This window comes from Salvelinus namaycush, unplaced genomic scaffold (assembly GCF_016432855.1).
Source record: "Salvelinus namaycush isolate Seneca unplaced genomic scaffold, SaNama_1.0 Scaffold135, whole genome shotgun sequence".
NCBI classification, from domain to species: domain Eukaryota; kingdom Metazoa; phylum Chordata; class Actinopteri; order Salmoniformes; family Salmonidae; genus Salvelinus; species Salvelinus namaycush.
Genome location: NW_024058064.1, coordinates 291,970 through 307,214, shown reverse-complemented (window position 1 = coordinate 307,214; position 15,245 = coordinate 291,970). Strand labels below are relative to the sequence as shown.

General features: G+C 42.7%; 1 protein-coding gene across 1 annotated transcript in view; it reads left to right on the top strand.

The window, feature by feature from the left end:
• Nucleotides 1-4,400: 4,400 nt before the first annotated feature.
• LOC120036483 (gamma-aminobutyric acid type B receptor subunit 2-like) overlaps nt 4,401-15,245 on the top strand; it is a 251,318-nt gene continuing 240,473 nt past the window's right edge. Inside the window, exon 1 of the mRNA XM_038982922.1 lies at nt 4,401-4,712. Coding sequence (XP_038838850.1) covers nt 4,401-4,712 — 312 coding nt within the window. The remainder of the gene's footprint in view (nt 4,713-15,245) is intronic.

The following is a 15,245-nucleotide window of genomic DNA, read 5'->3' as shown; positions in this document are numbered from 1 at the left end:
TGTGGTTCAGACAAAGGTAGAGTTAGACACCATGGTTATGCTGCTAGCTCATTGTCACAGGGACCATAATCAGACCCTTGGGTAAAACGCAGAGCAGGGAAACTCACTATAGTTTTATAGTATTTTTGTTCAGTGTATATGTACAGTCAGGTACATAATTATTGGGACCCTTGAAAAAGATGAGAAAAAAAGACTGCATAAATAAATAACACAAATACTATATAATAAAATAAATAAAATAATTTCATTTTATACTAATCCAATTGCTCAAAGAAAGAGATTTTGTTTAACACATAATAAAGAAATCTCTAAAAGATGGAGGTGAAATTATTGGCACCCCTGTTGTCAGTACGCCAGCACCCTAACCTTAGACCACTCCTCCATAGAGAATATTTCCAGATCCTTGATATCTTTCATCTCTCTCTCTCTGTCTCTCTCTGTCTCTCTCTCTGTCTCTCTCTCCTCTGTCTCTCTCTCTCTGTCTGTCTGTCTGTCTGTCTGTCTGTCTGTCTGTCTGTCTGTCTGTCTGTCTGTCTGTCTGTCTGTCTGTCTGTCTGTCTGTCTGTCTGTCTGTCTGTCTGTCTGCCTGCCTGCCTGCCTGCCTGCCTGCCTGCCTGCCTGCCTGTCTGTCTGTCTGTCTGTCTGTCTGTCTGTCTGTCTGTCTGTCTGTCTGTCTGTCTGTCTGTCTGTCTGTCTGTCTGTCTGTCTGTCTGTCTGTCTCTCTCTGTCTGTCTCTGTCTGTCTCTCTCTCTCTCTCTTGGTCTCTCTTTTTGTCTCTCTCTCTCTCTCTCTCTGCTGCAGTTGGAACAGTGAGGGAGGTGTCTTATGGGGGAATAAACAGATGGGACATCACAGAAGGGTATCACAGAACAGAAAATAACAATCTGGCAATACTGAGAGAAGTCAGAACGACTGGTAGGAGGCTTTCATCTGGTCTAAACAGTTAGAAACTGCAGAAATCCATGGTTGCGTCCCAAATGTCAACCCATTCTCTCTATAGTGCACTACTGTTCATCCCTAGCTTTGGCTACAAAATGTCAAACCAATTGTGTTCTTATTTATTTTCACACAATATATTCTGAAAGACATGATTTGGCAGGGCATTACTTTAGGTGTAAAATAGTGATCTGGTAGCACTAGCACTGTCTCATTCATCAACATGGAATTGTCAAACCTCTTTTGAGGCTAGGTATTACAATACCTTTCTGATAGGCATTTTTTATTTTTTATACACTTTTTAGAAAGCTGATATAGTCTGCAGGTAGGCACATGTAGTTTCACATTTCCAGAACAGTATTTCGGAGCAGTATTCTCAAACTTCTCCCTTTATCTGAATAAAAGCATCATCATGAATTGCAATGAATGACAAAACCAGTTGAGGAGAAAGCTCCTAAGTGTGCCAAATAAATACATATATACAAAACCACCGGGGATCGATGCAATCTCCAGCCCTTGAACGTAGCAGTGCCTGCTGGTTTTTATCAGTCAGTACATGTCACTGATTGGTTAAGGAGTAACAACACCTGCTATCCCAGCTCTAAACCATACACTGGCTCTGGATTTGTCCCAAATGTTACCCTATTCCCTATATAGTTCACTACTTTTGATCATAGTCCATTGGTCCTTGTCAAAAGTATTGCAATATAAAGGGAATAGGGTGCCATTTCTAACATGAACCATGCCATTGGTAGATTAGGCAGAGCCATACACACTTCTGAGGTTAGAGGAGTGATGGAAACGGCTATGTTCAGTGGATTTGCCTTAAAAGGTTACCATACATGTCTGGGTCATGTGGATGTACAGATTTCAACAGAATAGAAATTATACGTAGCAGATGTTTCATCAGACTATGCATAATGAATAATTAAAAGCTATAGGCTTTAGTTCAGTGGGCTAACACAAAGCTGGCACAGTGCAGACCTGATTCAGTAGTAAACTATACACCTGCATCCATATTGCCTAGTTTACACAATACCATGTTACATAGTCCAAGCTATATAGTTTATTTCAGGTTAAATTACTTTCATTACACTCTCTATAATGTTCTGTTTACATGCTCATACAGTTTTAGGTGACCAAACAGGTGAAACGCATGGTATCTCTGCATGCACAGTTGGCCTAACTAAATGCATTATAATTGCCCGAGGTCAAGCTAGTCTAGGCTACGGTGCCTCATTGACAAAACAGCAACTACAGAAATGCTTTCAAGTGTTTTCCATGGCACGAAAAGAGCAGTTGTCCCTGGTATGGATTCGCCTTGCTCGTTGATGCTGTTTGAGAAAAATCATAAAATGTACAGCAAACAATTTCAATAATTGCCTATTTTTCTGTTCGACTTCAGACGCCAATGGCGAAACGCAGTCGGTCATGTGTGGGTAGTTTGTGGTTGGAACGGGATTGAGCGCCCTTGGCGAAGTACAGGTAGGTAATGAGCAAGACTGAATGTGAAAGGCTTTCACGGGAACGTTACAAGCAGCCATGACTGTACAGCAGACTTTTTTACGCCTTGATCACACCGACAGTGACGCGCAAAATGATACTCAGCATCATCTGGATATGTGTGCAACAAACGTTCAAAATTCACCTTCTACTACCATTTCTGTCAAGCTGTCTACGCATACAGATTGACGGATATGTTCGATAAATCCAACATTTGCACCACACCGAACGCACTGCAACTGCCTCTGCAACGCAATGCTGCAAGGCAAGTGCAGCGTTTCGTTGGAAATGAATGTAATTCTGGTGTACCAAAATGCAATGATGCTGTCAGTGTGTTCGAGGCATAGAGAGCGCCGTGTCTAATGCTGTGTTCAGGACTTTGGAGAGCTGCATCTTGCGCATTTAGTCCTCAGAAACTAGACTCAAACGGCACCAAAATCCCAATTTGTCAGATTGTATAAAATGTAGAGTATGTTCACCTAATTATATTGCTTCTATTATGCTTTCATTTCAACGAGCATACAATGTTAATACATTGCCCACCAAAGTCAAAGTGGACAATTACTCATGAGGGAAAGAGGTAAGAAACCGCTTGAAGATGCTAGGTGGCAGTGTTTATTTAACAAAGCGGGCGGTAACATGCATTCGTTGGTGTTTCTGACACTTTGCTTTTGTGGCATTCAACATTCTCTTCTGCTACCATACTTTTTTATAATTTATGAGTTTATGAACCTGGTGCTTCTGTAACGGAATCCTTAGATTGCTTATATTGTGCTTCAACATATAAAATATCAACCGTTTTGAAATGTAAGCTATATACTATGTTAATATAGCCTTCATAATATAGTAATGTTTTACGACGTAGGCTTGCCCATAGAGCCATTGCTTGACACAGCAGGTTACATGCAACCCCTCTTGCATGTTTGAAATCCTTTGTCTGCTAAACACGAAAGCCCAATAAATCACCTTTGCCTGTTAGGCGACAAGAGCTTGCACCATCCATCCATCCCTCTGCGTTCCCCTCCCTCCCCTTTTTCTCTCTCTCTCTCCCCTTTTCCACATATATTTTGCTGCTCCCATTCGCTCGCGCTCTGAGCAGCAACAGCATTAAATAAGTGAAGCCTTTAACAGACACTCAGGCAGCCGCAACATCGTCCGCAGCGAGCGCACACACACTGACACAAGTCGCGTGGGCTGTCAGGACGCCGACGCCATCTGTTCTCGCCCACTCTGGACACGCTGCAATCAAGACTGCTTTTAAGATTATCTATTTAGGCAATTTTAATCAGAAATACCATATTCTCTTCGCCCTGAATAGACTACATATTGTAGTGCGTTGGCACGGATGCTCTATTAGGCTACTCTGATGCCTCTTGGCTGGGGAAAATACTCAGGAGGTACATTTGTATCCATAACAATTGTCACCGAGAGTGGCTGACTGGTCGTCCTCTGTCATCTTGAAGTTGTTTTATTGAGCATCCTACAGACTGTGAATTGTGATGTACTTGTGCCATGGTCACCCTAGTTCCCCAAGGTGAGGAGAGGGATTGAGTTGGAGAGATTTTTTAACGCGGAGGGAGTTGTTGTGGATCACGGAGACCAGGAGGAGAGAGACAACCGTCGGCGCCAATAACACCTTCTGCATCAGAACCGTCTCGGTTTCTTTCATATATGGCACACCACTAAAACTGGACCCTTGGATTAATTTTACAGAATACCTGTCAACGAAAATATATCTGTTTTAAATTCCCTGTAATAGACTTCAATCAGGTCGAGGTGTCTCACTGCGGTTGAACCCCCTACCAAGGCTAAGGTTGCGGTTTTATCGTTTGGACCATTTTAATAGGCTACTATATTTCCCTCTCGGGTGGATTGTTTGACCATCTCGGACGACCCCAAATGTGCGATGGCTGAGCAGTGAGAGCTCGGTGGGATCTGCTTTGGTCTTCCTGCACAGTAGCATGGCCCCGTCCCGACGGCACTGCGGATGGGAGATGACGCCTCTGTCGGTATGCCTGCTCCTGTCCATCTTGATGTTTCAGCCTGCGCTAGCCAAGGTCTGCAACGACTATACGAGGCACGGTCAGGACAACAGCTGGTTCTCGGGGGATAATGAAAAGTTGCCCATCATGGTGCTCATGCCGATGAACGAGTCGGCGCTGATGAGCAGCATTAGTCAGGGCATCGAGCCCGCAGTTCAACTGGCCATACAACATATAAAAGAGTCACGGAATTACAAGTTTTCACTCATCACCAAAATCTACGACACCGAGGTAAACTCATTCACCCACTCTGCACCATGGCCTTCGTATCCTATATCATACATGTGCGTTTGCTTTGGGTTTCTGGGGCATAAACGTTTCAGAAACGCTTTCGTTGTTCGTGTGTGTATGTGTGCGTCAGGGAGAGGGGGTGTGTAGCCTACACTGCCCTGGAGGTAGCGCTCATACAGTGCGCGCCCATGTGGAAAGCGTAATTCTGTAATCATGTGCGCAGTGTTGGAAAATGTGTTTTAATTTTCGTAATTCCTGGAGATTTTCTGATGTTGGATTAACACAGAAACATACAGTATCGGATGTTGTTATTCATTTTTATTGTTATTCAATTTTGATAATTTCTTGTCATAACTTCATAAGCAATGGCTATTTCAGATTAATTTGCGGTGGGTTGGAATAGGTGCCGCGCACGTGCAACAAACTCGTGATCAAATTACAATTAATCCTCCCTGTTTGACGCCTTCACACTGCCGTAAGCTTTTCCTGCGCTGAAGACAGGTCATTATGGCTGTGATGCAGAACGTAATTGTTGTCTCAATTAGGCACAGGAACCTTTAAATATTGATTTATAGCTGATGGTTGCATTTGAATAACTGAACAAGATACCCCTAAAATAGCTATGGCATTATGCAAAGCAATGCATTACTCAGTCCACATCGTTATTTCAGTCACGATTCCCATTGTATTTCGTAACAGAGGAAAGGTTCGTTTTCCTTGAACCTGAAGATGGCAGTAATTTGATGTGCGATTTCTTGTTGGCATACACACTTAAGGATAGCAGCATCTGTGTGGTCAAGAATGGGAACTATGTGCATTGCATCCCTTCCACTGTTTCCACACGCTAACGTTTAAGCATCTGTGGAACAAATCCCATTCAAGTCATGGAACGGATATTAGATTTTTTTCGCGCAACATGTCCAAATCATCCGAAAGTATTTAAAATTGACTGTGAAGCGCGAAAAATGCAAAAACCTGTCCCATTACTTGAATAACATTTGTGCCACAAATGCTAAAACGTTAGCATGTGGAAGCAGTGCCTGGGAAACTAAACCAAACGCATGGATTGCTGTCATACCCTGTTCATCATAGACTGCTTACAGGGTAAGGAACCCAATATGTTTTTTTGTAATTTGAGTGAACCATCCCTTTAAGATCAGTTTACCAATCAATATGAGTAGTGTGAAGGTTTCTAATTCTGTAGTTATGACCACCGCTTTGACGATTAGTCATTGGTCAGTCTCAGTAGCGTATATTATTACATTGTAAGGAGGCTTCCACCTGTATTGCATGGAAATCACATCGAATGGATAGAATAGAATAGATCGTTTTCTTAACAACCATCAACCATTTGAGTGTGCTGACATTACTGCTGGCCAATTGGCTTCAGTGATTATGTGACCCATCGTGGTGATGGCCATGGCATAGCAGCAATTGAGGAGGTGAGAGAGGTGATATCCAGGCTATTATATAAACATTACGTTACCATGTCAACGTGGAAGCAGGTTGAACGTTAAGGGGCCCAAAACTGCAGCTCTCACTCTAGCTAATTTAATTGACGTGATTAATGGTCTCAGGTATCTTAATCGAGCAAACACGTTTGCAAAACGATCGATGTGACTGATTGCGTTGTGAATGATGCTGTTAGAATTACCCAGGTGTTAATGTAGGCGTTGAAGAAGCTTCATTAACTGTTTCAAAATATTTGTGAGTCTGTATTCTACTGCAGCCAGCATTTGGGCATGTATTGCAATTTTTATTTACATATAAAGGTACTTATAAGACCCATGTCAATGATTAACCCTAATCAGGTTGAAGTGTGTGGAAGAATGCTGTCACAGAACACCAAAAATAATGTTAGTCCCAAATGACACCCTATTCCCTAGTGTAGTGCACTACTTTTGACCAGGACCCATAGGATGCATCCTAAACATTGTGAGGCCATGACAGAGGCAGAACTGGTGTGAGATCATTGCATGGTTTCTCATGTCTGGTGTTTGTTCTGGATATTTATATAATTCATCCATTTGCATTGATCTTTTACCATTAATTCCCAATGTTTCAAACAGTCCTGAGGTTTTAAAATGCTCAACTCATTGCAGTGGCTCAACAAGTGTAGTTCTTCATGTGACCACTGACCATGTTTGAGATATTTCTTTAGTCTAGGGGGGAATTCATATGTGAAAAGGTGCAGGTGTTTCCGTGCTGCTGTGAAACAAGTTGAAACAACAGTATAATCTTTTTGACTGTAGCAAGACAGTGATAAGTGGTCAGGAATGGCATATAGCATGCAACTCCTGGAATCCACTCTGACCATGGGATTAAATATACTACTGCCATATTTCCCCTGGGTGAAAGATGAGCTGTAAACTAGAGGCCAGTGGGTCAGCTGGACATCCGCTCTGTGGATGGATGGATGGATGATCCAGTGTACTCCTATAATGGGCAAAGTGCCCATTGAGTTCCAATGATAAAGGTTTTGTGTTCAGAATATTCTAGTCAATAATATATAATATACCTTTTCATATATGTCTCAGGAAATATGTCTAAGTAAGCATTAGTGTCATGGAGGAGTGATTAACTGGCTAATGGCGAACTGTATTTCCTTCGAGGGAAAAACTGTAAAAATCTCCAATAAAACCCAAAGGAAACATGTTTATTGGTGTTAAGAGCATGAAGGTTCCTGCCAAGGACAGCCATTTACAAGCAGTTGGAAGCCTTTTCCATAAATCCTGCCACCGCATTATACTCAACAGGGGGAAAGAGATTACATCCATGGTCTACATAGTAATGATATATATTTTTGAATGAAAAAGTAGGAAATAGAAAAACAATTGAGCGTCAACATTAGACTGAATGAACCGTGATCTCTCGTGTCCTTTGAATAATATCTGAGCTGTGTTATTGATGTTATTACTGTCAATTCTATTCATGGTGGATGGACACCTGTTAGGACAGAGCACATAGTGTTTCAATGTGTTTCTTCCAAGAACATGACTCTGCTGGCCTTGAGACGCTAGCTTCAGGCATGATTCTGGTTTGGTTAGACTCACCACTTTGTTGAGTGGCGAAGGGAAGGGTGTGGGGAAGGGTGTGTTATGGAATACCATATATTACGGGGTTCGTAATTATGTCATATTTTCTCTCCCTCTTTCTCTCCCTTACACAATGATACTTGCATGCATGTGCATCCATAAACTCTCTCCCTCTCTCACGCCCTCTCTATCTGTCGCTCTGTCTCTCTCTCTCTCTCTCTCTCCTCTCTCAATTTCATTTCAATTCAAGGGGCTTTATTGGCATGGGAAACATGTTAACATTGCCAAAGCAAGTGAGGTAGATAATATACAAAAGTAAAATAAACAATAAAAATTAACAGTAAACATTACACTCACAGAAGTTACAAAAGAATAAAGACATTACAAATGTCGTATTATGTATATATACAGTGTTGTAATGATGTACAAATGGTTAAGGTATAAAAGGGAAAATAAATAAACATAAATATGGGTTGTATTTACAATGGTGTTTGTTCTTCACTGGTTGCCCTTTTGTTGTGGCAACAGGTCACAAATCTTGCTGCTGTGATGGCACACTGTGGTATTTCACCCAGTAGGTATGGGAGTTGATCAAAATTGGCTTTGTTTTCAAATTCTTTGTGGATCTGTGTAATCTGAGGGAAATATGTGTCTCTAATATGGTCATACATTGGGCAGGAGGTTAGGAAGTACAGCTCAGTTTCCACCTCATTTTGTGGGCAGTGTGCACATAGCCTGTCTTCTCTTGAGAGCCAGGTCTGCCTACGGCGGCCTTTCTCAATAGCAAAACTATGCTCACTGAGTCTGTACATAGTCAAAGCTTCCTTAAGTTTGGGTCAGTCACAGTGGTCAGGTATTCTGCCACTGTGTACTCTCTGTTTAGGGTCAAATAGCATTCTAGTTTGCTCTGTTTTTTTGTTAATTCTTTCCAATGTGTCAAGTAATTATCTTTTTGTTTTCTCATGATTTGGTTGGGTCTAATAGTGTTGCTGTCCTGGGGCTCTGTGGGCTGTGTTTGTGTTTGTGAACAGAGCCCCAGGACCAGCTTGCTTAGGGGACTCTTCTCCAGATTCATCTCTCTGAAGGTGATGGCTTTGTTATGGAAGGTTTGGGAATCACTTCCTTTTAGGTGGTTGTAGAATTTAACGTCTCTTTTCTGGATTTTGATAATTAGCGGGTATCGGCCTAATTCTGCTCTGCATGCATTATTTGGTGTTCTACATGGTACACTGAGGATATTTTTGCAGAATTCTGCATGCAGTCTCAATTTGGTGTTTGTCCCATTTTGTGAATTCTTGGTTGGTGAGCGGACCCCAAACCTCACAACCATAAAGGGCAATGGGTTCTATAACTGATTCAAGTATTTTTAGCCAGGTCCTAATTGGTATGTTGAATTTTATGTTCCTTTTGATGGCATAGAATGCCCTTCTTGCCTTGTCTCTCAGCTTTGTGGAAGTTACCTGTGGCGCTGATGTTTAGGCCAAGGTATGTATAGTTTTTTGTGTGCTCTAGGGCAACAGTATCTAGATGTAATTTGTATTTGTGGTCCTGGCGACTGGACCTTTTTTGGAACACCATTATTTTGGTCTTACTGAGATTTACTGTCAGGGCCCAGTTCTGACAGAATCTGTGCAGAATGCCTAGGTGCTGCTGTAGGCTCTCCTTGGTTGGTGACAGAAGCACCAGATCATCAGCAAACAGTAGACATTTGACTTCTCACTCTATCTGTCGCTCTGTCGCTCTGTCGCTCTCTCTCTCTCTCTCTCTCTGTCGCTCTCTGTCGCTCTGTTTCTCTCTCTCTATCTGTCGCTCTGTTTCTCTCTCTCTCTCTCTCTCTCTCTCTCTCTCTCTCTCTCTCTCTCTCTCTCTCTCTCTCTCTCTCTCTCTCTCTCTCTCACAAACAAACAAACAGGTAGTATATAAAAACAATGCACACAGCAGACACGGTAGTACCATGTGGTGTGTGGTGGGATTTAGCCTGGCAGATGTAAGTAAACAGTACCGGAGCAGAGTCTCTTTATCCCCTCTTAGGGATCCCCATACAGGCAGAGCTGCTCCCCCACGTGGGGCTGGATGCTGCTGGGGTTGAGGGCTGAAGCTGGGGCTGTGGTTGGGGCTGGGGATGGGGCCAGGGCTTGAGATGGGGCACTGCACAGCAAGCAGTGGGGATCAGATGGCCATTGGATGGGGATGGAGGAGAAGTGTGGACTTGGGGATATTATCATGTCCAAACTCCTCTAACACCTTTGAGGCCATTTGAGTATAGCTAACAGATGCAGGTCTCTGTTTTCTGCTAATGCATTGAGCTAATGCATGTCTGGCCTGTGGTTGAAAGTGTTAACTGGAGAAGGAGAATGTTGTCAGTGGATTGGGGGTTTTCGGGTCTGATCTACTCTGCAGTCGACAGCACCTCTGTGTGCTGAGCAGCCATCTTCTAGTATGAACACAGAGGCTGGCTCCCAGATGACACCCTATACCCTCTTTAGTGCACTACTTTTGACTAGGGCCCATATGGGGCTCTGGTCAGAAGTAGTGCACTATATAGAGAATAGGGTGCCATTTGGAACAGAGATGTACTGTGGTCCAGACAGAGTTAGAGTTAGACACCATGGTTATGCTGCTGGCTCATTGTCACAGGGACTATAATTAGACCCTTGGGTAAAAAGCAGAGCAGGGAAACTCACTATAGGGACAGGTAGAGCTGCTTATCTGCCGATGGAGTGTTTGCTGTTGTCACCATGGATAACTGAGTATCCATGTACATACGTAAATCTAGATGTATTCACCGTAACGTAATCATGACTGACATAAGCATGACTCACAGTCTATGTACATGTATAGATACAAATGCAACGCTACTGAGTGGAACATACCACTAGAAAAAGGAACATTGGGTGTCTATTAGGCTTTTCTGTTGCTTTTCCAATGAGGGAATACACAGGAGGCCTACATAGAAAAAACAGCACTGGAGATGCCATTGTAAATACATGTTAGCCAGGATGCCTCTTAGGAAGCCTCTTAGGGAACCCACACAACATTGTTTTCTCCTGCAGTGTGAGTGATTGGTATTGATGTGAAATCTATACCTTCTGGATTGGAAATGGGGGTGAATATGTGGTGACTTGCCGGGGGGTTGTATAACTCAGGGTTAGAGGCTAACGTCAGGAGATGATGAAACAGGAGTGAGACGTCACAGATAGGGGAGACGCACAGAATCTAAATCCCTTCATTAGCCCCCCTCAGGAGGAACCATTTGGAGATGTGGAATGCATCCCAAATGGCACCCTATTCCCTACATAGTGTCACTACTTTAGCCCAGGTTTCTGGTCATAGGTAGTGCACTGTGTAAGGAATAGGGTTCTATTTGGGACGGAACCCGTGATTTATACATCTCACCCCTCTGCCTCTCACAGTGATTCAACCCCTTGTGTTGTAATTCACGGGGATGGATTCAAGGAAGGACAAAACGTTGCAGAATAATGGGATATTTAATCTTGAATGCCTGCGCAACAAGCCAGCTGTTGTGTGTAGTTGCTTTTGAAAAGCTTGATGTAAGTATAAGTAATCCTATATGTTCCGAATTGTAAGGCCTCACAGTCTGGGATAAAAAGCCACGGAAATAATCAAACTAGTGTATCAATGTACTAGAAGTACATTTTACCTGTGCTATTGTGCCTCTAGTATTTCTAGAATAGAGAAAATTAAAGATGCAGTTTTTTAAAGACTGGATACATTTGACCACAAAGACACTTAGCTAGATTTGATCCTGCTCGTGTAAACCCGATATTCATGTAATTATTTTAGTAAGAGGACATTGCAGTCACGTGATACCATTGGCCTCATGAGGCCATTAAACCATAACGCATGGCCTATGTTTCAGATAATGCACAGTACATATATAGACTGGCCCTGTGCTTCCGAGAGGAACAAATGCTGACGTATGTCACATTTGTACACACTTTGCAGGAGCCCCCATGGCCTTGATAGTTTCGACACATATATGCTTGAGGGTCTCTTTTCCCCTGAGAATATGAGGCATTTTGTCGCGATAAGTTATTTTTTCAATTTCAAGGATAGGCCTATTGGGTTTCAAGTCAAGTCAAATCAAACTTTATTTATATTACACATTTCTTACAGACGATGCATTTCAAAGTAAAATAAGAAAAGGTGAGACAAAACCAACACGTTTTCTAAATTAAGAGACAAATAGTAAAACAGTAAAACAACAATAAAACAACAGTGGACATGAGAGACTAATGCATTAAATACAATTTTATAAATGTATATAATGGGATAAAATAAATAAAATAGATAGTAAAAGCTTAAGATTTTTCTCAGTGTATAGGACTGGCCCCTCAAACCTCTCTGAGGTATTTAGGAATCTAGGGAAATGTCTCTGTCCCATTTTTCCCAACAGTCACACTTTCACATTTTGCTGAAATCAGCCTAAGAATTCTTAGTCTGACTAATTTTGCATGGTTTCAGAGTAGGAGTGATCTAGGATCAGGTCTTCCCTGGCCATGTAATCATATTCATTAGGATCTAAAAAGCTAATCTGACTCTGGATCAGCACTCCTACCCTGAAACACTTTATGAATGCAGACCCTGGAGGAGATCTTAACCAGTAATAAGAGACTGTAACCTATCGAAGAGGAGAAAATTACCATCCTTTAATTATTGTACTGTATGATAACTAGTGACGGCAATTCCATTGACTAATGTTAAAACCAGCAGTTTTCTATTGTATTTCCGCAATGAGGAATTCCCACTATTATATAGAATGGTGCAGTACTTGATTATTATTTATTAGTAGTGTATTATTATTCTATTACCAGTCTTTGTGTTGGGAAAACAATCCACATCATCCAATGGTCAATTAACAGGTTACACACAAAACACCATAATAGACATTGCATTGGCTAATACACTGCTATTTCCCCCTGCTGGTTTTCCAAACGATGAGCAGTTCAAATGTTTGTCAGTAGTGTGTTTGTGTTTATGAAAGTGCAGCTCGTAATTACTGACCTTTTACTGAGTTTATGTCCCAAAGGGTATCCTAATTCCTATATAGTGCACTACTTTTAACCAGGGCCCATAGGCTCTGGTCAAAAGTAGTGCACTATAAAATAAATAGGGTGCCATTTTGGACAAGACCTGTGTCATCATGCCAATGGCCTGCAGTCTCCAGCCAGACCTAGTCACCATGTCAATTGATGTTTCCCTTCCATTCTCTTACTTACATAGCAGACCTGGGTCCAATACTATTTGAAATCTTTGGAAGTTCCTTGAGCGTTTGCTTTAGGCTGCCTACAGTACCTGATTGTCTTGGTTTGCACTTTTCCAACTAATTTAATGGCTCCATTGCACTAGGCAAACTCAAGCAAGCACAGTATTTGAAGTGTTTTAAATTATATTAGTGTTTGAACCAAGTTCTGGTGTGCACCCAGGCTCCAATGCTCCAATGGTTCCTACCTAATGAATAGTGGAGGCAGAGGAAGTTATTATACATGGAGCTGGTGCCACTGACACCCCCTCTGGCAGGGCCTGTCGTCAGGGACAAGTGTGTGTGTGTTCCAGCCAGGCAGTTAGACTGTGGCTGTTGTTCAGTAAGTCCCTTGAATACAGCCACTAGCCTCCCTAGGAACAAAGGATCCTAGGGTAGCTTTGTACATACACAACTGACCTTTCCTCTCAATACTGACCCTCAGGGGCCTCCTTAGTGCCCTAAAGACAAAGCAGTCATCCTCCTGGCCCATCCCTTTCTCCAGTTCTTTGATACATTTCATCTCTACTGCTGCCCAGGGCCTTGCCTGGCTAACCAGCAGTACAGTGTTTAGTAGACCTACACCAGGCCACTTCATCCAATACAGCATTCTTTATGACTTAGGGTTGCAAAATTCTGGTAACTTTTCAAAAATTCCCAGGTTTTCCAGAATCCTGATTGGAATTTTGGGAAGGTTACTGGAATTTTTCAACCCTAGTCCTGCTACAGTGCAGTACACTACAACAAGGGATGTGTGAGGTCCAGTACACTACAACAAGGGATGTGTGAGGTCCAGTACTCTACAACAAGGGATGTGTGAGGTCCAGTACTCTACAACAAGGGATGTGTGAAGTCCTGTACTCTACAACAAGGGATGTGTGAAGTCCTGTACTCTACAACAAGGGATGTGTGAGGTCCAGTACTCTACAACAAGGGATGTGTGAGGTCCAGTACTCTACAACAAGGGATGTGTGAAGTCCTGTACTCTACAACAAGGGATGTGTGAAGTCCTGTACTCTACAACAAGGGATGTGTGAGGTCCAGTACTCTACAACAAGGGATGTGTGAGGTCCTGTACTCTACAACAAGGGATGTGTGAGGTCCTGTACTCTACAACAAGGGATGTGTGAAGTCCTGTACTCTACAACAAGGATTGTGTGAGGTCCAGTACTCTACAACAAGGGATGTGTGAGGTCCTGTACTCTACAACAAGGGATGTGTGAGGTCCAGTACTCTACAACAAGGGATGTGTGAGGTCCAGTACTCTACAACAAGGGAAGTGTGAGGTCCAGTACTCTACAACAAGGGATGTGTGAGGTCCTGTACTCTACAACAAGGGATGTGTGAGGTCCAGTACTCTACAACAAGGGATGTGTGAGGTCCAGTACACTACAACAAGGGATGTGTGAGGTCCAGTACACTACAACAAGGGGTGTGTGAGGTCCAGTACACTACAACAAGCGATGTGTGAGGTCCAGTACTCTACAACAAGGGATGTGTGAGGTCCAGTACTCTACAACAAGGCATGTGTGAGGTCCAGTACTCTACAACAAGGGATGTGTGAGGTCCAGTACTCTACAACAGGGGATGTGTGAGGTCCAGTACTCTACAACAAGGGATGTGTGAGGTCCAGTACTCTACAACAAGGGATGTGTGAGGTCCAGTACTCTACAACAAGGGATGTGTGAGGTCCTGTACTCTACAACAAGGGATGTGTGAGGTCCTGTACTCTACAACAAGGGATGTGTGAGGTCCTGTACTCTACAACAAGGGATGTGTGAGGTCCTGTACACTACAACAAGGAATGTGTGTGTGACTACAGCATATATAATTACCCTAGCAATTCCTCCATATGGCACATATCTGTTTTGTGACGTTTTTTGTTGTCGTTGTTTTTGTGCGGGAGTAATTGAGAAAATTGGATTGTTAACAGTTAGCTAACGAGAGAGAGACTGTTTCCTGCTGTTATCGGTGTCCCTTGCCCCGGGCTGGGATGCCTTTTGTGCAGATATATTTAAGGGATAATCGTGTGGACTGGAGGACAGGCTGAATTTGACTTCAAACATTTTGTTTGCATCCCAACGTGCACCCTATCCCCTATATAGTGCACTACTTCACTTGTGACTAAGTCACTGGGCAAAAGTAGTGCACTATATAGGGAATATATAGGGAAAAGGGGGCCATTTGGGTACAGGATTTTTTTGTTGAAGTCAAAATGCTCTGTTGTTGCTCAGG